This window comes from Mixophyes fleayi, chromosome 8 (genome assembly GCF_038048845.1).
Source record: "Mixophyes fleayi isolate aMixFle1 chromosome 8, aMixFle1.hap1, whole genome shotgun sequence".
Lineage (NCBI taxonomy): Eukaryota > Metazoa > Chordata > Amphibia > Anura > Limnodynastidae > Mixophyes > Mixophyes fleayi.
In genome coordinates, this window is record NC_134409.1 from 67,653,396 (window position 1) to 67,667,785 (window position 14,390).

General features: G+C 38.2%; 1 protein-coding gene across 3 annotated transcripts in view; it reads right to left on the reverse strand.

The window, feature by feature from the left end:
* The window catches only part of TPR (translocated promoter region, nuclear basket protein), a 148,138-nt gene that overhangs the window by 131,835 nt on the left and 1,913 nt on the right, over positions 1–14,390 (reverse strand). For all 3 annotated transcript variants that reach the window (XM_075182673.1, XM_075182672.1, XM_075182671.1), the window contains exons 2-11: positions 14,056–14,160; positions 13,392–13,465; positions 13,007–13,103; positions 12,700–12,803; positions 11,126–11,290; positions 10,734–10,826; positions 10,157–10,237; positions 4,999–5,086; positions 3,575–3,715; positions 430–521 (exon numbers count right to left, since the gene is read on the reverse strand). In XM_075182673.1, the coding sequence (XP_075038774.1) occupies positions 430–521; positions 3,575–3,715; positions 4,999–5,086; positions 10,157–10,237; positions 10,734–10,826; positions 11,126–11,290; positions 12,700–12,803; positions 13,007–13,103; positions 13,392–13,465; positions 14,056–14,160 (1,040 nt within the window). The remainder of the gene's footprint in view (positions 1–429; positions 522–3,574; positions 3,716–4,998; positions 5,087–10,156; positions 10,238–10,733; positions 10,827–11,125; positions 11,291–12,699; positions 12,804–13,006; positions 13,104–13,391; positions 13,466–14,055; positions 14,161–14,390) is intronic.

Here is a 14,390-nt window from a genome sequence, read left to right on the forward strand (position 1 = left end):
TTTAATCTATAGCGTTATCATGAACAAGATAATTTTCTAATTTTCTTCTCTTAAACAAAAAAAAAACAAAACCCCAAAAAACACACAAACAAAATCAAACCTGTACTCGCACTCCTATGAGCACATCAAAGTGTATGCTGGGTCCCAGAATGTTGTATATGAAGGGGAGAGGGGGCAGTTCATAAAAGAACGTCTAAAAACACTGCTAAGAAAATTAGTCTGCGTACAAAACATTTAGAGACATAAGGTGGTATTCTGAACCATTTGTAGAAAGTTGGTCAGAAACTAGGAATCTTGTTCCAGGCAATGCACAAATTGACGCAAGTTGAAGCCAGGGTTAAATCTGATTTAAAGCACTTCTTTAAAACTTCAAGTCCTCCCAAACTATAAAAGGAAAACATGCAACAGATCTACAAATAAGCCCTTTACCTCAGTTAATTTCATTCCTGGTTTTAGAACTTTGGACACAGCAGCAGCAGTTGGTGACATTGCAGTTAATTCCTCTTCACTCAGCAGAGCACCTGGATAAAAATAAAACAAGGCGAGTGTCAAAGATTTTATTTAATAACACTGCAAGTGGACAATGTCTTCCAATGGTACTGGGACATCAAAGAAAACACCCCTTCATGCTGCATATTCAATCAATTCAGATATGAGAAACAGGTTGCATGTTAGACTCCATTGGGGATATATGCTGCAGGTCTTACTGAAATTTGTCTTTACTGACAGTATATTGAAGGCGAAACTGGCACTGTATGATGGCCTTTCTGCCAAAGTGTTTAGCAATGGATTGCTCTCTGACAAATTCACCATTTCTAGACAGAGTTGCCATATATATATATATATATATATATATATATATATATATATATATATATATATATATATATATATATATATATATATATATATATATATATATATATATGTATACATATATACACACACACACACACACACACACACACACGCTGCTCCAGTGCTTGTAAGGGTTTCAACCTCCGAGGGACCAACCACGGTCTTTGTTTGCGGACAATGTGTTGCTCCTTGTGTCCAGTCCAGAGACCTCACTATTGAACTTGCACAAAATAGTAACCGAATATAGCCAGGCGTCACATTATAAGCTAAACACTACAAAAACTGAAGCTCTCCCCCCTTAAGCTCCCATTAGACTCCTTAACACGCCTTAAGGCTTGTTTTAAATATGCTTAGAAAGAGCACTCACTTTCTTAACTGGGGATACACATACCAGCCAACATTTCTGAAATCTATGACATCAATTATCCACCACTGATTGCCCAACTTATCAACTACTTGGATGGGCTATGAGGTCTCCTGGCTATGTTCAAAATGATGCTGCTCCCTAAACTCATGCTTGTCTTTGGAACAATCCCATACATGCTCCCTAAGTAGTAAATGGACGCGCTCCCTTATGCTTAAATACAACTGGAGTAAATGGTTTTGCCCAGAAGACAAAATGGACTTGCCCTACCTAACCTGGTAAAATATCAAGAGGCATGTATTGCACCTTAGATCAGTGATTGAACACTTTCAACTCATCACAAGCCTTGAGTTGACCTTGAACATGCCCTTCACTTTCCATAGCTGAACTGATCTGGCTCCCTAATTCCCTGAGACCTCGTGGCCCCCAGCTCCCCTCCTCCTTTCGGGATGCACTTAAGGTTTGGGATAGGACGGTAGGATCCTCCTCAGACTTTGTAACCCCAACCAGTAATGTCTCTCTACAGCGTTTCTGCACTTATCCCTGACCTTGCACTCTCTAACGGGCTCTCCGAGAGCATTTGTTCTTTGGCACACTAATACCGCTTTCATACTGCCGCCCCGGCAATATCCCAGGTTTTTCAAGCCGGGTTTTTGCCGGGGCTCGGAGCGTCCCAGCTCAGAAACACCATTCATACTGCACCTCGGACCTGGGAATTTCCCGGGTTGACCCCATTCATACCGCACAAGTCTGTGCCCTGGCAATTTGTGGGAGTCATCACCATAGCAGTTTTCATTGGCTGAAAAATGGTGATGTCATCCACCATTTCTCCTAAACTCCTTCTCGAATCTTCCACGGGCTCCCACCTATGACATCATCCTCCAGAGACAGGCAGACGGCCAATCAGCTTGTTTTCTGTGCAACCCGGGTTGAAAAACCCGGGTTGCACCATTCATAGTGCAGGCAACCCGGGTCCGACCCAGGAATTACCCCTCGATAAATCCCGGGTTGAAGACCCGGGTTTTTAGACCCAGGATTTTTGACTTGTACCATTCATACTGCACCACGACCCGGGTCGTTTGAGCTCGCCCTGGCAAAGACCCGGGATTTTGGTGCAGTATGAATGGGGTATTATTTGGCACAGAGGGTCTCTGCTCCTTTGCACAGCTGCAGGATAGCTTGGGCCTTCCCTCTAAAGACTTCTATAAGTACCTGCAGCACTGGATCACTGACCTTCACTGGACCTGCCCTTTGAACCCTCCTCTATTCTAAACTGACTAGAAGCAACAAGGAGGCATTACATTCTGGTACACCTACCTCACTACTCTCCCTGTTATGACTAAACATACCTCTAAACTTCTTCTAACTTCTCTTAGGGTTCAGGTTTTGGACCTCAGCCTTCTTTCAAAAGAAGTTTGCTATTACTCCCACTTTCCTATAGTGGGGTTCTACATGTTCAACTATTCAATGTTCTGCTAGTTGCTCCGTGGGACCTAAACTTGGCATTTTAGTGATCACTATTCAAACCTTTAGAAACTGTTGGTTGCAAATCCCTTCCTTGGAATGAGTCACTTTTACTGGCTATTACTTTAGCTAGAAGGGAGTTTCCTGGGTTTTTTTGCTTTTTTGCTTCTTTTGTTTTTTCTTCTTCCGCACCAGAGCCAATAGGTGGTGTTAAATTTTCATCTGAACCAAGATATTATCCCTAGAAGATTTGGCCTCTTACACACTGATGGATGTGATCAGAGCCTTGACGATTTATGTAGATAGATCATACTTGCTTAACACCAATCACCTTCTAGTTAATTATGACATAGAAAACAGGCTGGCCAGCGATAAGACAATTTGATGCCAGATCTAAGCCAGTCCATGAAAACAGAGCGCTTTCTAACAGATTGGTCAGTTCGAGTATTTGTGTCGGGCAGTAGCTAAATGTAACGCCAAGGCACATCGTAAAAAAACAAAACAAAACTGGTTTGTCCATTGGTAGAGGGGAGGTACTTCTGATTCAAATAGTTTTCCGTTGTTAAAATTAGTCCCTACTACAGTTCACTGTCTATTACCCTCAGTAGCAGTGTACCCCAAAGTAGGAAGATAGACTAACTAAAAGTTAACACATTTAGGGTTATAGTGAGTAAACCCTAGAACTAGTTGGACCAAAACAGAAAAATATGCAGACCATGTTTATGAAAAGAGAAACATTTATCAACTGCAGACAAATCCCCCCGCCCGCCCAAGTTATGCCATTTACTAACTTGATGAAAATGTTAAAATGTATACATTTTAACTTTAAGAGGAAGTTAAAAACAAAGACTCACTACTAACAAAAACTGGACAGCATTGACAAATTACCTTTCCTTTTGCTGGAAGCAAGCAAATCATTTGCATTTTCCAATTCTCGCTCTAGTTTACAGATTCGTTCACCAAGAACTCTCTCAACTTCACATTTTTCAGCTTCCATCTCAGAGAACTGATTCTGAATAGATTTGTTGGCTAGACAAAAGAAAACGTTTGCCAAAATTAAGTTTGTTGATCTGGAATTTTACAAAACGTTACCATATATTATAGAGAAGACATTTATGGAAATTATGCACAAAATGCTCTATGAAGTGACGCCAATTCTGCTCCAGAGACAGAGCAGAAGACAGACCATTACTACTACTTTGAGAGAGCAATATCGACATTCTGTGATCAGCATCTTATAAATATCTGTGGGCAATTTTCTGTCCTCCTGTTCAATCACTTTTCTAAATTTGTTGTTGAAATTTGAAAACAAACAAACTGAAGTGTGAGACGCTACAGGAGACTGGCAGTAAAGGAGCCTGCTTTGGTCTTCCACATATAGCAGTTTAAGTTGTGTATTGTGTAGTCTGCTGCCATTTATTCTGTTACTAGACCTTGTTTTTTAGTCTTTTACTATGGAGATAATTCTATTCCATTATAAAACAGATTGTCTTCTACATCCATATAGGAATTGTCTGAACCGATATTTTACATAGCCAAGTTTATATACAAAATTGTGGGCATTTCCCTTTAAAAGATGCCCCCCCCCCCCCCCCCAAACCTTTAAGTTCAGACTAAGTACTCTTACACATGGCCATTAAATATCAGTTTGCCTTGTTTGAAGAGTGTTTAAAGTATGTTCTCAAAGCCTTACAGCAGGATTGTGCACTATGTACTTAATGAGCACTTCTAGAGTCCTTCATTATATTGTACCAACTGGTAAATGCTCATGAACGCTACAGGCACTGTTGAAAGTGTTGCAAAGCGATCACTTAGCAAGTAGCTTGTTTACAAGTTACATTATTTTTCAGCGTTAAGTGTCTGTCCATAAAGCCTATTAAGTACACCTTAACATGAATTTTTAACATTCACATATACAAGTTACAACTAAATGCTCAATATGTCAAACAAACAAGTTCAAGAACTAGAAAGAGGTTTATAATGCACAAGTATAATATATAATAAAAAGTTATCTTCCCTATTAAAAAAAAAAAAAAAAATGGACCAAAAATAGGCTTCTATAATGTAGCCCATTAACTTGTTAGGAATCAGCAATATTGCCCGATAAAAATTCAATAAGCACAGACTAGTGTATCGATAAGCATCACTGTGCGCAGATGACTAGTCCACTTTAAAACATGCAATCTGTTTTCAATCGGTTTCTACGAGCACACACCAGCGGAAAATCCTTAATAGTCAATATTTTAAAATACTGACATTTTCAAAAGCTAAAGTGTCAATACAGAAAAGTAATTGAACAAAATTAGACTGACCTTCGCCTGCTTCCTGGAGTAGTTTATGAAGTTCATCCACTGCTCTGGTTAATTCTGCACTCTTTGCCTCGGAGTCATCGGCAGCACTCTAGAACAAAAAAGGTGAAAATTCCCAAATGACAAACCACTACATCCTAGACCTTAAAAAGATTTCACTGTAGTTCAGACTCCAATATGAAGCTATAGAAACTGAGAAAACACATACACAATCATTCCACTATTTTATTTGTTAGTGGTTTTCACACTGTTTTTGAAGTCCCAGTTCCACTGTATCCCTATATGAAAACAATCTAGCCATCTTCAAAAGCATAAACAGATGAGATCACACAAAGAGAGGGACCATACTCTTTTGTAAGCACGGGTAGAAAATTCCCATAAATCTCACAGAGGGGGGGGTGTACTTCCAACAAATAAAGCTACATTAGCAAAAAACAAACAGGTTGGAAGACAGAAAAAAAATAAAAATCCAGTCCACTAGTAGATTTAAATACAGTTTTAAAACTTTAAAATCTGGAAGAGATTTATTTTTTAATAATAAAGAAACAGTGTGGTGAAATATTTAAACGAACATATAACGTGTAGAAATTATGTGTAAAGTGATTTAAAAACAAATGAAGCCATGTATTGCAAGCCAGACCAGTATTCTAGTGCAAGGTTAAATTACAATTATAGAATTCTTATACATTTTTAATCTTACTCAGGATTATACTTCAAAATCAGAACTATTTACACAGTCTACCAAATCTTGGTTCCACAGTGTGTGTCATATTATGTGAATCCTATATTAGAAAAATGGATTGTTAGGAGTCATCCTTATTCCTAGAAAAAATCTTTTCTATCGATCCTCTATTAGCACTATGAACAGCGTGGTTGTTCCTAAGTTTAATAACTATTGTTTAAGGGGAGTCTTTGATTAATAGTTCTACTGGAATTTGAGGGGGGGACACACTGTTCATTATATTCTGTCTCCCAAGATTGTTCCACTGAGTCTTATTATATTCATGTGTTACCCAATACATTTTATAAATCATATGTAGTTGTTTAGGCTTTATGCTGCTTTCATATTGTATTTCTGCAGTATCTATTTAGTTGTGCATTAACTTTGTAATGATACTTTAAGTGTTGTATTTATACACACACTTTTCCTATTTTTTTTTTATATTAGACCCAAGTCAACATGGTAAATTTTCTAAAGAGGAGAAATGAAGGAGTCCAAATTTAGCAAGGGGGGCATTTATAGAATGTGTGCTTTGTACATTAGATAGCAGATGTACCATATATTTTGTACAATATTCTTCAAAAAGCAACAAATGTTTGAGCTCATCATTTACATGGAATACTTTGTGCCCCCAATAAAAATTTGATTTCCATAATGAAAATCGAGAAGAGAATTTAATTATGCTAACACTACTTCTTTGCTGATCATCTCAGCATTTACCACAGTCCAATTTCTTTCTAATTTTTTCTTCCCCTTGCACAGTGTGTCCCATCAACTACCATGTGTATTTCTATTTTCACAATCCTAATCTCATTGTAGAAACCCATCTACTCTTGCAATACTAAAAGATTGTTAATTTAAATAAATATAGATGACACTAGTAAAGATGTTAACGGTTTATAATTAAAAGGTACTCATTCCATGCTTCTCCCACATGTACCATCAAACTGTTTCCTCTATGGCAATGCAAAGCGAATTACTTAATCTTAGGTAATTAACCAATGAGCAGAGAGTTCGCACATTACCATAATTTTTTTTTATAACATACAATAGTTCTAATCAAATATTTTCCTTTAGGAAGTAATTTTTTGTAGCTGTAAACCCTCTTAGCAATGTAACTTCTGACAAAATGAAGATGCATAACAAAACAGTTTAACAATGTTTACATGAAATCACAAATCCAAACAGCAATACATAAATAAATCCTTTTAAGCGCTAATATTTATATTACCTCAAGTTTTCTATGCATGAATATAAAATCTTGACAGTTAATTGTCCCAGACTATTATACAAGTTATAATACCAAGTATCGTTATCACTGTATAGTTCAAGCTATCCAATTATATGTGCAGCTATAATATATAACCCAGTTAGACGATGACCATAAGTGGGGGCACAAAGACATAATAGCTGCGGTACGGTAACATAATTAAATCGTGTGGGGGAGCAGTGTCCCCCTGATGGACCAACTCCTTGTTTTCTCAGGCATCTATTGGGGGACACCAGGAAACATCAGATATGTCCCAAAGCTGCCATAATGGTTCGGGAACAGTCAGAATAAACAGTGTAAAACACCATTCTACCAATATTGGCATCCCTGGATGCAAACACACTGAACTTGTAAAACAGGGGAAAAGTGTAAACAGGTTCAAGTAGCCATTACAGTCGTAATTAGTCTAGCAACAGCAAATCTTAGAGGCTGACAAATCCCTCAAGCACAACATAGAGGACCAATAAGATCCTCAGTCTTGCAGACGTCTTGAACCCTATGTACATAAGTGCGTAAAGCCCTGACCACATCCAAAGAACGAAGAGTGTTCTCGTCTTCAAAGGACTTACTCTTGACCAGAGCTGGAATGGCAATGTCCTGATTAACATGCTATTGGGATACTACCAAGTGGGAAGGAACAAGCACCCTACCCTTACGGGAAAAGCTAGAAGACCAGACATGCAGTCTACAAAGGACAAACTCTCCAAGCTGTAGAAAAGGCTAAAGAGAAGAGAATATCTTTCATGTAAGGAATATCAAGTCCAGAGAGTCAAAAGGGTTCACAAGGGGAATGCTGCAAACCATTCAGCAAGATTATATTCCACTAAATTATGCAGTAACCTGGCACGAGACTTACGCACTCCTAAGTGCTCTGCTAAAGGGGTGTTGAGAGCCAACTCTAGTAATCAAGCCAGATACCCTTGAAGAACTACCAATTGCCTCTTAGTAGACCCTGGTTTCGTTAAGTCTGTACCAGATGAAAGTCGGTAGAGTCAATAGTTGGGAGGATTTCAGTCTCCTCAGAACTTCTTGTACCAGCTAGTGATGGGTCAGTTTGTTGGGCTTCCCGGAAGGCTGCTCTGTCTGATTCACTCAAGTCAATGTTTGGCAACATCTGTTGATTAGTAACACTTCCCAGAAGCGGTTCAGTGGTCAATGGCATGGTTTCCCATAGAGATCCTGGGATGGTGGCTGAGGGGCGAGACAGCTCGCTGTTTTGTTGTCCATGCCCACTACGTGTGGTAAAACCAAACCCACTTTCAAGCCACTGCTCTAAATCAATGGTTAAAATAACAGCAGTGTAAGCTCCCCCAGAATCGCTACCTCCACTTCCTCCGCCCCATTTCCTGAATCTAAATGCAATCTGGCTAAGGGAATATCTCTGGCACCACCTTCCGACAAAGTGACACGTACTCTTCTGATATACATGTTAAACTTATTGTGGTCTCACAAAACAATCCCTGCTGAGTTTCCCCATTTAACTTTAATGTTTTTATGTATCTACTACTCATGTTCTTAGGGGCGTGCCTACTGCCTACTCATTGCTGCAAAAGTTCTGACCTAATAGACAACGTCCACCTAACCATGTATTCCCATGACATTAAAGTTGCATCTCTATCATAGCAAACAGCTACACTGGGAACTGCAGCCCCTACTACCCGCCCACAGCCCTCAAACAATTAAATTGCAGATGTCCCTGCTTATGACTGTTGTAACATTGGGTCTCATGATCAGCAGATCTCCTCTGTCTTGATGAAGTAGGTGGTGATGCTTTGGATCGTAGCAGAAGGTGGACCACTGTGGCAGTCAGAGATATGGGATTGGTTTGTATCCTCCGTGTGCTGGATGGCTCAGGCCTCACTGTCCCTCCTTACTGTGGACAGCAAGAAATAGTCAGCTAACCTTGCAGCACGCACTGGACTCCTATCAGAGACCCATGCCTTAATTTCAGGGCTCATATGAGCAAGCACTGCTCCATAATAATGTCAGTTAATTGTATCCACTTGCTGTCATGCCAACCACTGACGGCAATTTTTTATCTTCCGTGCAAAATAGGTGTTGCGTCCTCTGCCCGTGTAAGGTTTCTGAAGTTTACCCAATAAGATTCATGGGTAATGGCATAATGGGCTTTCAAAACTCTGTATTACCTTGTAGTTGGAAGCATAACATTAAGATTGCCCTTCACTGGAGACAAGGGGCCTAGCCCAAACCATGAAAAACAGCCCCATAGCAGTATCCCTCCAACTCCAAACTTCACATTTGGCATAATGCAGTCAGGCAGGTAACATGCTCCTGGCATCCGCCTAACCCAAACTTGCCCACCCACTGCCAAACAGGGAAGCCCGATTCATCACTCCACAAAACACGTTTCCACTGCTCCACAATCCAGTATGTGCGCTTTACACCACTACATCCGACGCTTGGCATTGGTCTTGGAGATGTGAGGCTTACAATCAAAACAAAAAACACCCCACAATAAAAGCAAAGACGCAGCACACAAACAAAAAGAAAAAAGTGGACCTGCAAAACAGACTAGAGCCCAATATATGGAAGAGGTAGTAGAGGCACCCACCCTGTACCTCGAAAACCGCCTCTCCTAACAACGCACAGTCATCTGTGCTGCGAGTCGCAGAAACGTCAGCCGCAAGCTGCTCCGGAGCCCACAGTTAAAATTAAATAAAACCAGAACGGGCTGCCAATGTTTTTCCAAGGTCATCCAATGGATGCCTGAGAAATTGGAGTTTCACAATAGAAGTCTAAATTGTCACGTCTGTGGACACCATCATCATTTATTTATATAGCGCCAACATATTCCGTAGCGCTTTACAATTGGGGACAAACAGTAAACTAAAACAAACTGGGTAAAACAGACAAAGATGTGAGAAGGCCCTGCTCGCCAGCTTACAATCTATGGGACAAGATACCATTCATTTAAGCAAGCAGTCTCTGTGGATATGTTCAGAATTTTGGTTGCAGGGGGGAGTTGTGTATGTGTACCCTTGTTCATGCAAACCTGTGTTTCGTGTATGTGTGAAACACAGGTTTGCATGAACAAGGGTACACATACACAACCCCCCCTGCAACCAGACAGACAACAAACTAGTATTTCCACTATAACTTATTACATCATTCCAGACTAAACACTCAAATTTAATTAGCGTTCTTCATACCTTATAGAGGTTACTTAGCTTAACGTTCGCTTTCAGCTCACTGTGAAACTTCTCTGCCACGCCTGCTTGCTGCTCCTTTGCCTACAAAAAGTTAAAATAAAGTTTAAAGGAAATAAGAAAAAAAACTTAGAAAGTAAATTATTCAAGTACATACCTCAGAGCCAAAATATTTCGGACGCATGCCAATTTTCTAAAAATTGTCATAACATACCACAGAAAACTATTGTGTAAACTACTTGTAGAATTTCAGAGTAAAATAGGAGTGGTACCCACAAAAGATCAAAAAAAACTGACACACAAGTAGCATGACAAATAGAAAAATATTTTAAGAGAATTGTGGGGCTGATTTGTTAAAATGCAAGGCCACAATTAACAATAATGTAGCCTTCAGCTTCATAGACAAAGCGAGCATTGTCAAATATCTATTTCAGTTAAAGAAGTTGTGGGGGGATGGGGAATAAAAAAATAAATAAATCACACATTTGTGAATGTCAATATGCTCCATTATTGATCAATTTGCAGTTTTGTTTAAGCTCTCCTTCACCATCCACCCATTTAAAAAACACATTTTACTTGCCTCTTTTAACTTATTCATTAGATCCTCAGCTTGTTTCTGCAGATTCTCATTACAAGTTTTCAGACACTTGATCTGTTCTTCTAGTCTAATAGCCTAGTGAGAAAAAACATTTTATTTTAGCAGCTTGTAAACTTATTGCCAAAGTCACCTAGAAAGAAATGTGAAAGAAGCATGCTTGTATCTGTCCTAACAGACAAGGTTTTCCGCTGTAAACATTAATCTGAGAAACCGAACAATACAACGCAATAATGAACCTATAAAATGTTTAAAACACTAAAGAAACTTCTACAGATATAAAGTTACTTAAGACAAACATACATTTAGCTTGCAAAAATAAAGGGGCAAATCTGGAATAGCAAACATTTTTTGGAGGGAAATAAAATGACATTCACCTCATCTTTTTTGTTTTCTAGAGATCCTTTTAGCTCCAAAATGTTATTTCCTTTCTCTCTCTGAACAGACAATAGTTCGTCTGTTTTAGCCCTCAGTTCAGCATTCAGCCAGTTGTTTTGAGTTTGCAGAAGTTCCTTCTCCTGTTCCAAGCGCTTTTCACGATACTTAGAGAAACAAAAAACACTTTTTTAAAAAAAAAATAAAAAAAAATTGCAACTATGCCATACATTATCTACCCTATTAATTTATGAATCATTGCCTGTAGAATATAGAATATGCAATACCCAGGTTAAAAAAATAATAATAATAATAATTGGGGTCCATTCTGTATGGTGAACTGATGGTAAATTCTGGAGACTCCTCAAGTAGTCATCTGCCTACCATCATCAATGACTAATTCAACTTTACATTTTGTATGGTTCATACTGTACACCTCCAATGTCACCCCCAAAGTGTATACATAGCCAATAGAACACTACCCTTATATAGAGGTGTCCCAAGCATGTATTGGGAGAATGTTTGGAGAATAAATCTATGTTGTCACTAGAATTCTTTTAGCGGATATTGCAATACCACAATGGAGAACAGAGGACAATTATTGCAAATTAGCAATATAGGGAATGTTATTTCAAATTAGGTTGTTAATTGCACCATGAATGTCTGAACAGGTCCTTTCATTAAAAAGAAAGCTCAACTCCAATTACTGAACTGTAAAACTTTATATATTCACATACACTATCCTCAAACATTAAAGCAAAACACAAAGATAAAAATAAAAAAATAAATGTAAAAAAACAGGAACAGGAATAAAAGTGACAAGAAAACTGGACATCACCATAATCACTCCAAAGTAGACTATAGATTGGGAACAGTTAATGGGGCTGTCATACTGCATCTCTCACAGATGATCTAATTGATGAGTGTTTCAGTAGAGAGCATTCAATGCTCATGCCCATATTTATACTCTAGAATGGGGATATATTATGTACTGATCTGGGGAAAGGCTTTGTTAAAAGAAGCGTTTGTGAACCTTAGGATGCATACCAATAGACGTTGGATTTGCATTTGATAACACAATTTCAAAAAACTAGTGAATGCCAGAAGCAATTATGCAAAGCATGGGGTCATTGAAAACAATTGTTATAATATCAAACACATTTTCACTAGTGGTATGAGGACTTCTGTTTGCAGCTTATGTTCAGCCCACCTGGTTCCTACACCTCTTTATTTAACACCCCTCCCCCACCTTTTCCTTCCTCCTTTAGGGAAGCAACCCACAACACCTTCCTATTTGAAAATTTCATTTTTTTTTATTCTTTCTGAAAAATCAGTTCAATGATTTTTAGCCCCTTAGATGGGTGTCAAATAAAACATTTGTGTTCTAGCACTCTTATTTGTAGCAAATATTTATGCATGTTCTTTTCTTTGAATGTTTACATGCCTAATATTTCCTATGACAGTGTTATCTGTTGTGACATGTTGAACTTTGCACAAGTGGTTTCTTATTCCCTTACATAAACACTAACGATCCATTAAAGAATGATAAAATGACAGATTATGAAATTAAACTCACTTTTATGGACACTTCAGAGGACTGTAGCTCATCCAGTTTTAATTGCAGCTCTATTTTTCCAGCATTTGCTTCTTTCAGTTTATCATAGAGACGTTTTATGTCATCTAAAAAGGTATAAAATATAGTACTTAAAAATAAAATTGAAACGAAAATATTAAAGGGGAAACAAAAGTACATGTTAATGTAACTTTCAACATATCTACTGCTGGATAATCCAGCCACCCTGTACATTTCAGCCCCCATGGAAGGGAAACGTTGGGTAAAGGAGTTAAACAGATTTTAATCCAAAATATTAGGTTTTCCTCACCATTAAGATGTTCCAGCTCTTGAGCTCTACGCTCATTTGTCCTAACCAAATCTCTCTTTTCAGCTTCAATAGACTCTTTAGCTCTTGTTAACTGACTCTGGAAAAAAAAAAAAAGATAAAAGGTTTCAATATCTAAAGCAATAGAACATTTCAATCTTTTAGTTCTCCAAGTTAAAGAAATGATGGTACTTTATCATGCAACCTAACGTACAACCAGCAAAATCAGAAGGCCTGATCACCATATGCTGGAGCAGAGAACATAGAAAGTTGTACAGGGTTACCTTTAGTGCAATAAAAGATAATATGAAGTGTTCTTCAGTCTCAGTTGCAACAGAATTATTTAACTTTGCTGTAAAGGTTTTGCTTTCGCTTAATAAATCATTACCTGTAAGGCCACAAGACGGACATTGGAAGTCTCCACATCTTTCATTTTCTCACTTAATTCTTTTTGTTCATCACCTTAAGAAATAATAAAAACAAAAAAAAGTTTATGCCAAGTAATCCAAAGTAAAACAAAATAAAAATATCTGTTTTTCTGGAAATCAACCTATAGCCTGCTCAATTGTTTTCACTGTTTGAAGAGTGAACGTTTATTGTTCTACAGCTCCAGAATAGTTATAATAGATTAAAGGATATAATAATCATCAGCTATTTATACAGCGTCACTAATTCTGCAGCGCTATACAGAGAACGCGCATCAGTCTCTGCCCCATTGGAGCTTACATTCTAAATTCCTTAACACACACACACACACACAGACAGACTAAGGTCAATTTAATAGCAGACAATTAACCTACTAGTATGTTTTTGGAGTGAGTGTGGGAGGAAACTGGAGCACCCGGATGAAATCCACACAAACACAGGGAGAACATACAAACTCCACACAGATAAGGCCATGATTGGGAATCAAGCTCATGACCCCAGTGTTGTGAGGCAGAAGTGCTAACCACCAAGATATTTGCAGGTCTGTTAAAACAAATGCTATCAAGCATTACAAAATCAGAAATTGCACTAATATAAACCTTACATTATACGGAACATAAACATACTTTTCTTATTCAGCTGTTCCCTTAGATTCTGACATTCTTGAGATTCAGAAACAAGGCATTCTTGACTTTGAGCTAGCCGCTTCTCGATTTCAAAGTACTGTTGGTCTATGAGAATTTAAGAAAAAAAAAAAAAAAAGTGTTAGTGCTTGTCTAGTGCATATTAAGATTATTAAATTAGGAACCAATAATATTAATAAAAAGTTGAAATAGTTATCATTCAACTATTCACCAGTATAAAAATAAAGAAATGATACCATGGCCTCAGAGATCCAAACTGATCAATTGTCTGCATCATCTGGAGTGTACAGATGTGATCTGTGGCTCCAACCAAGGTA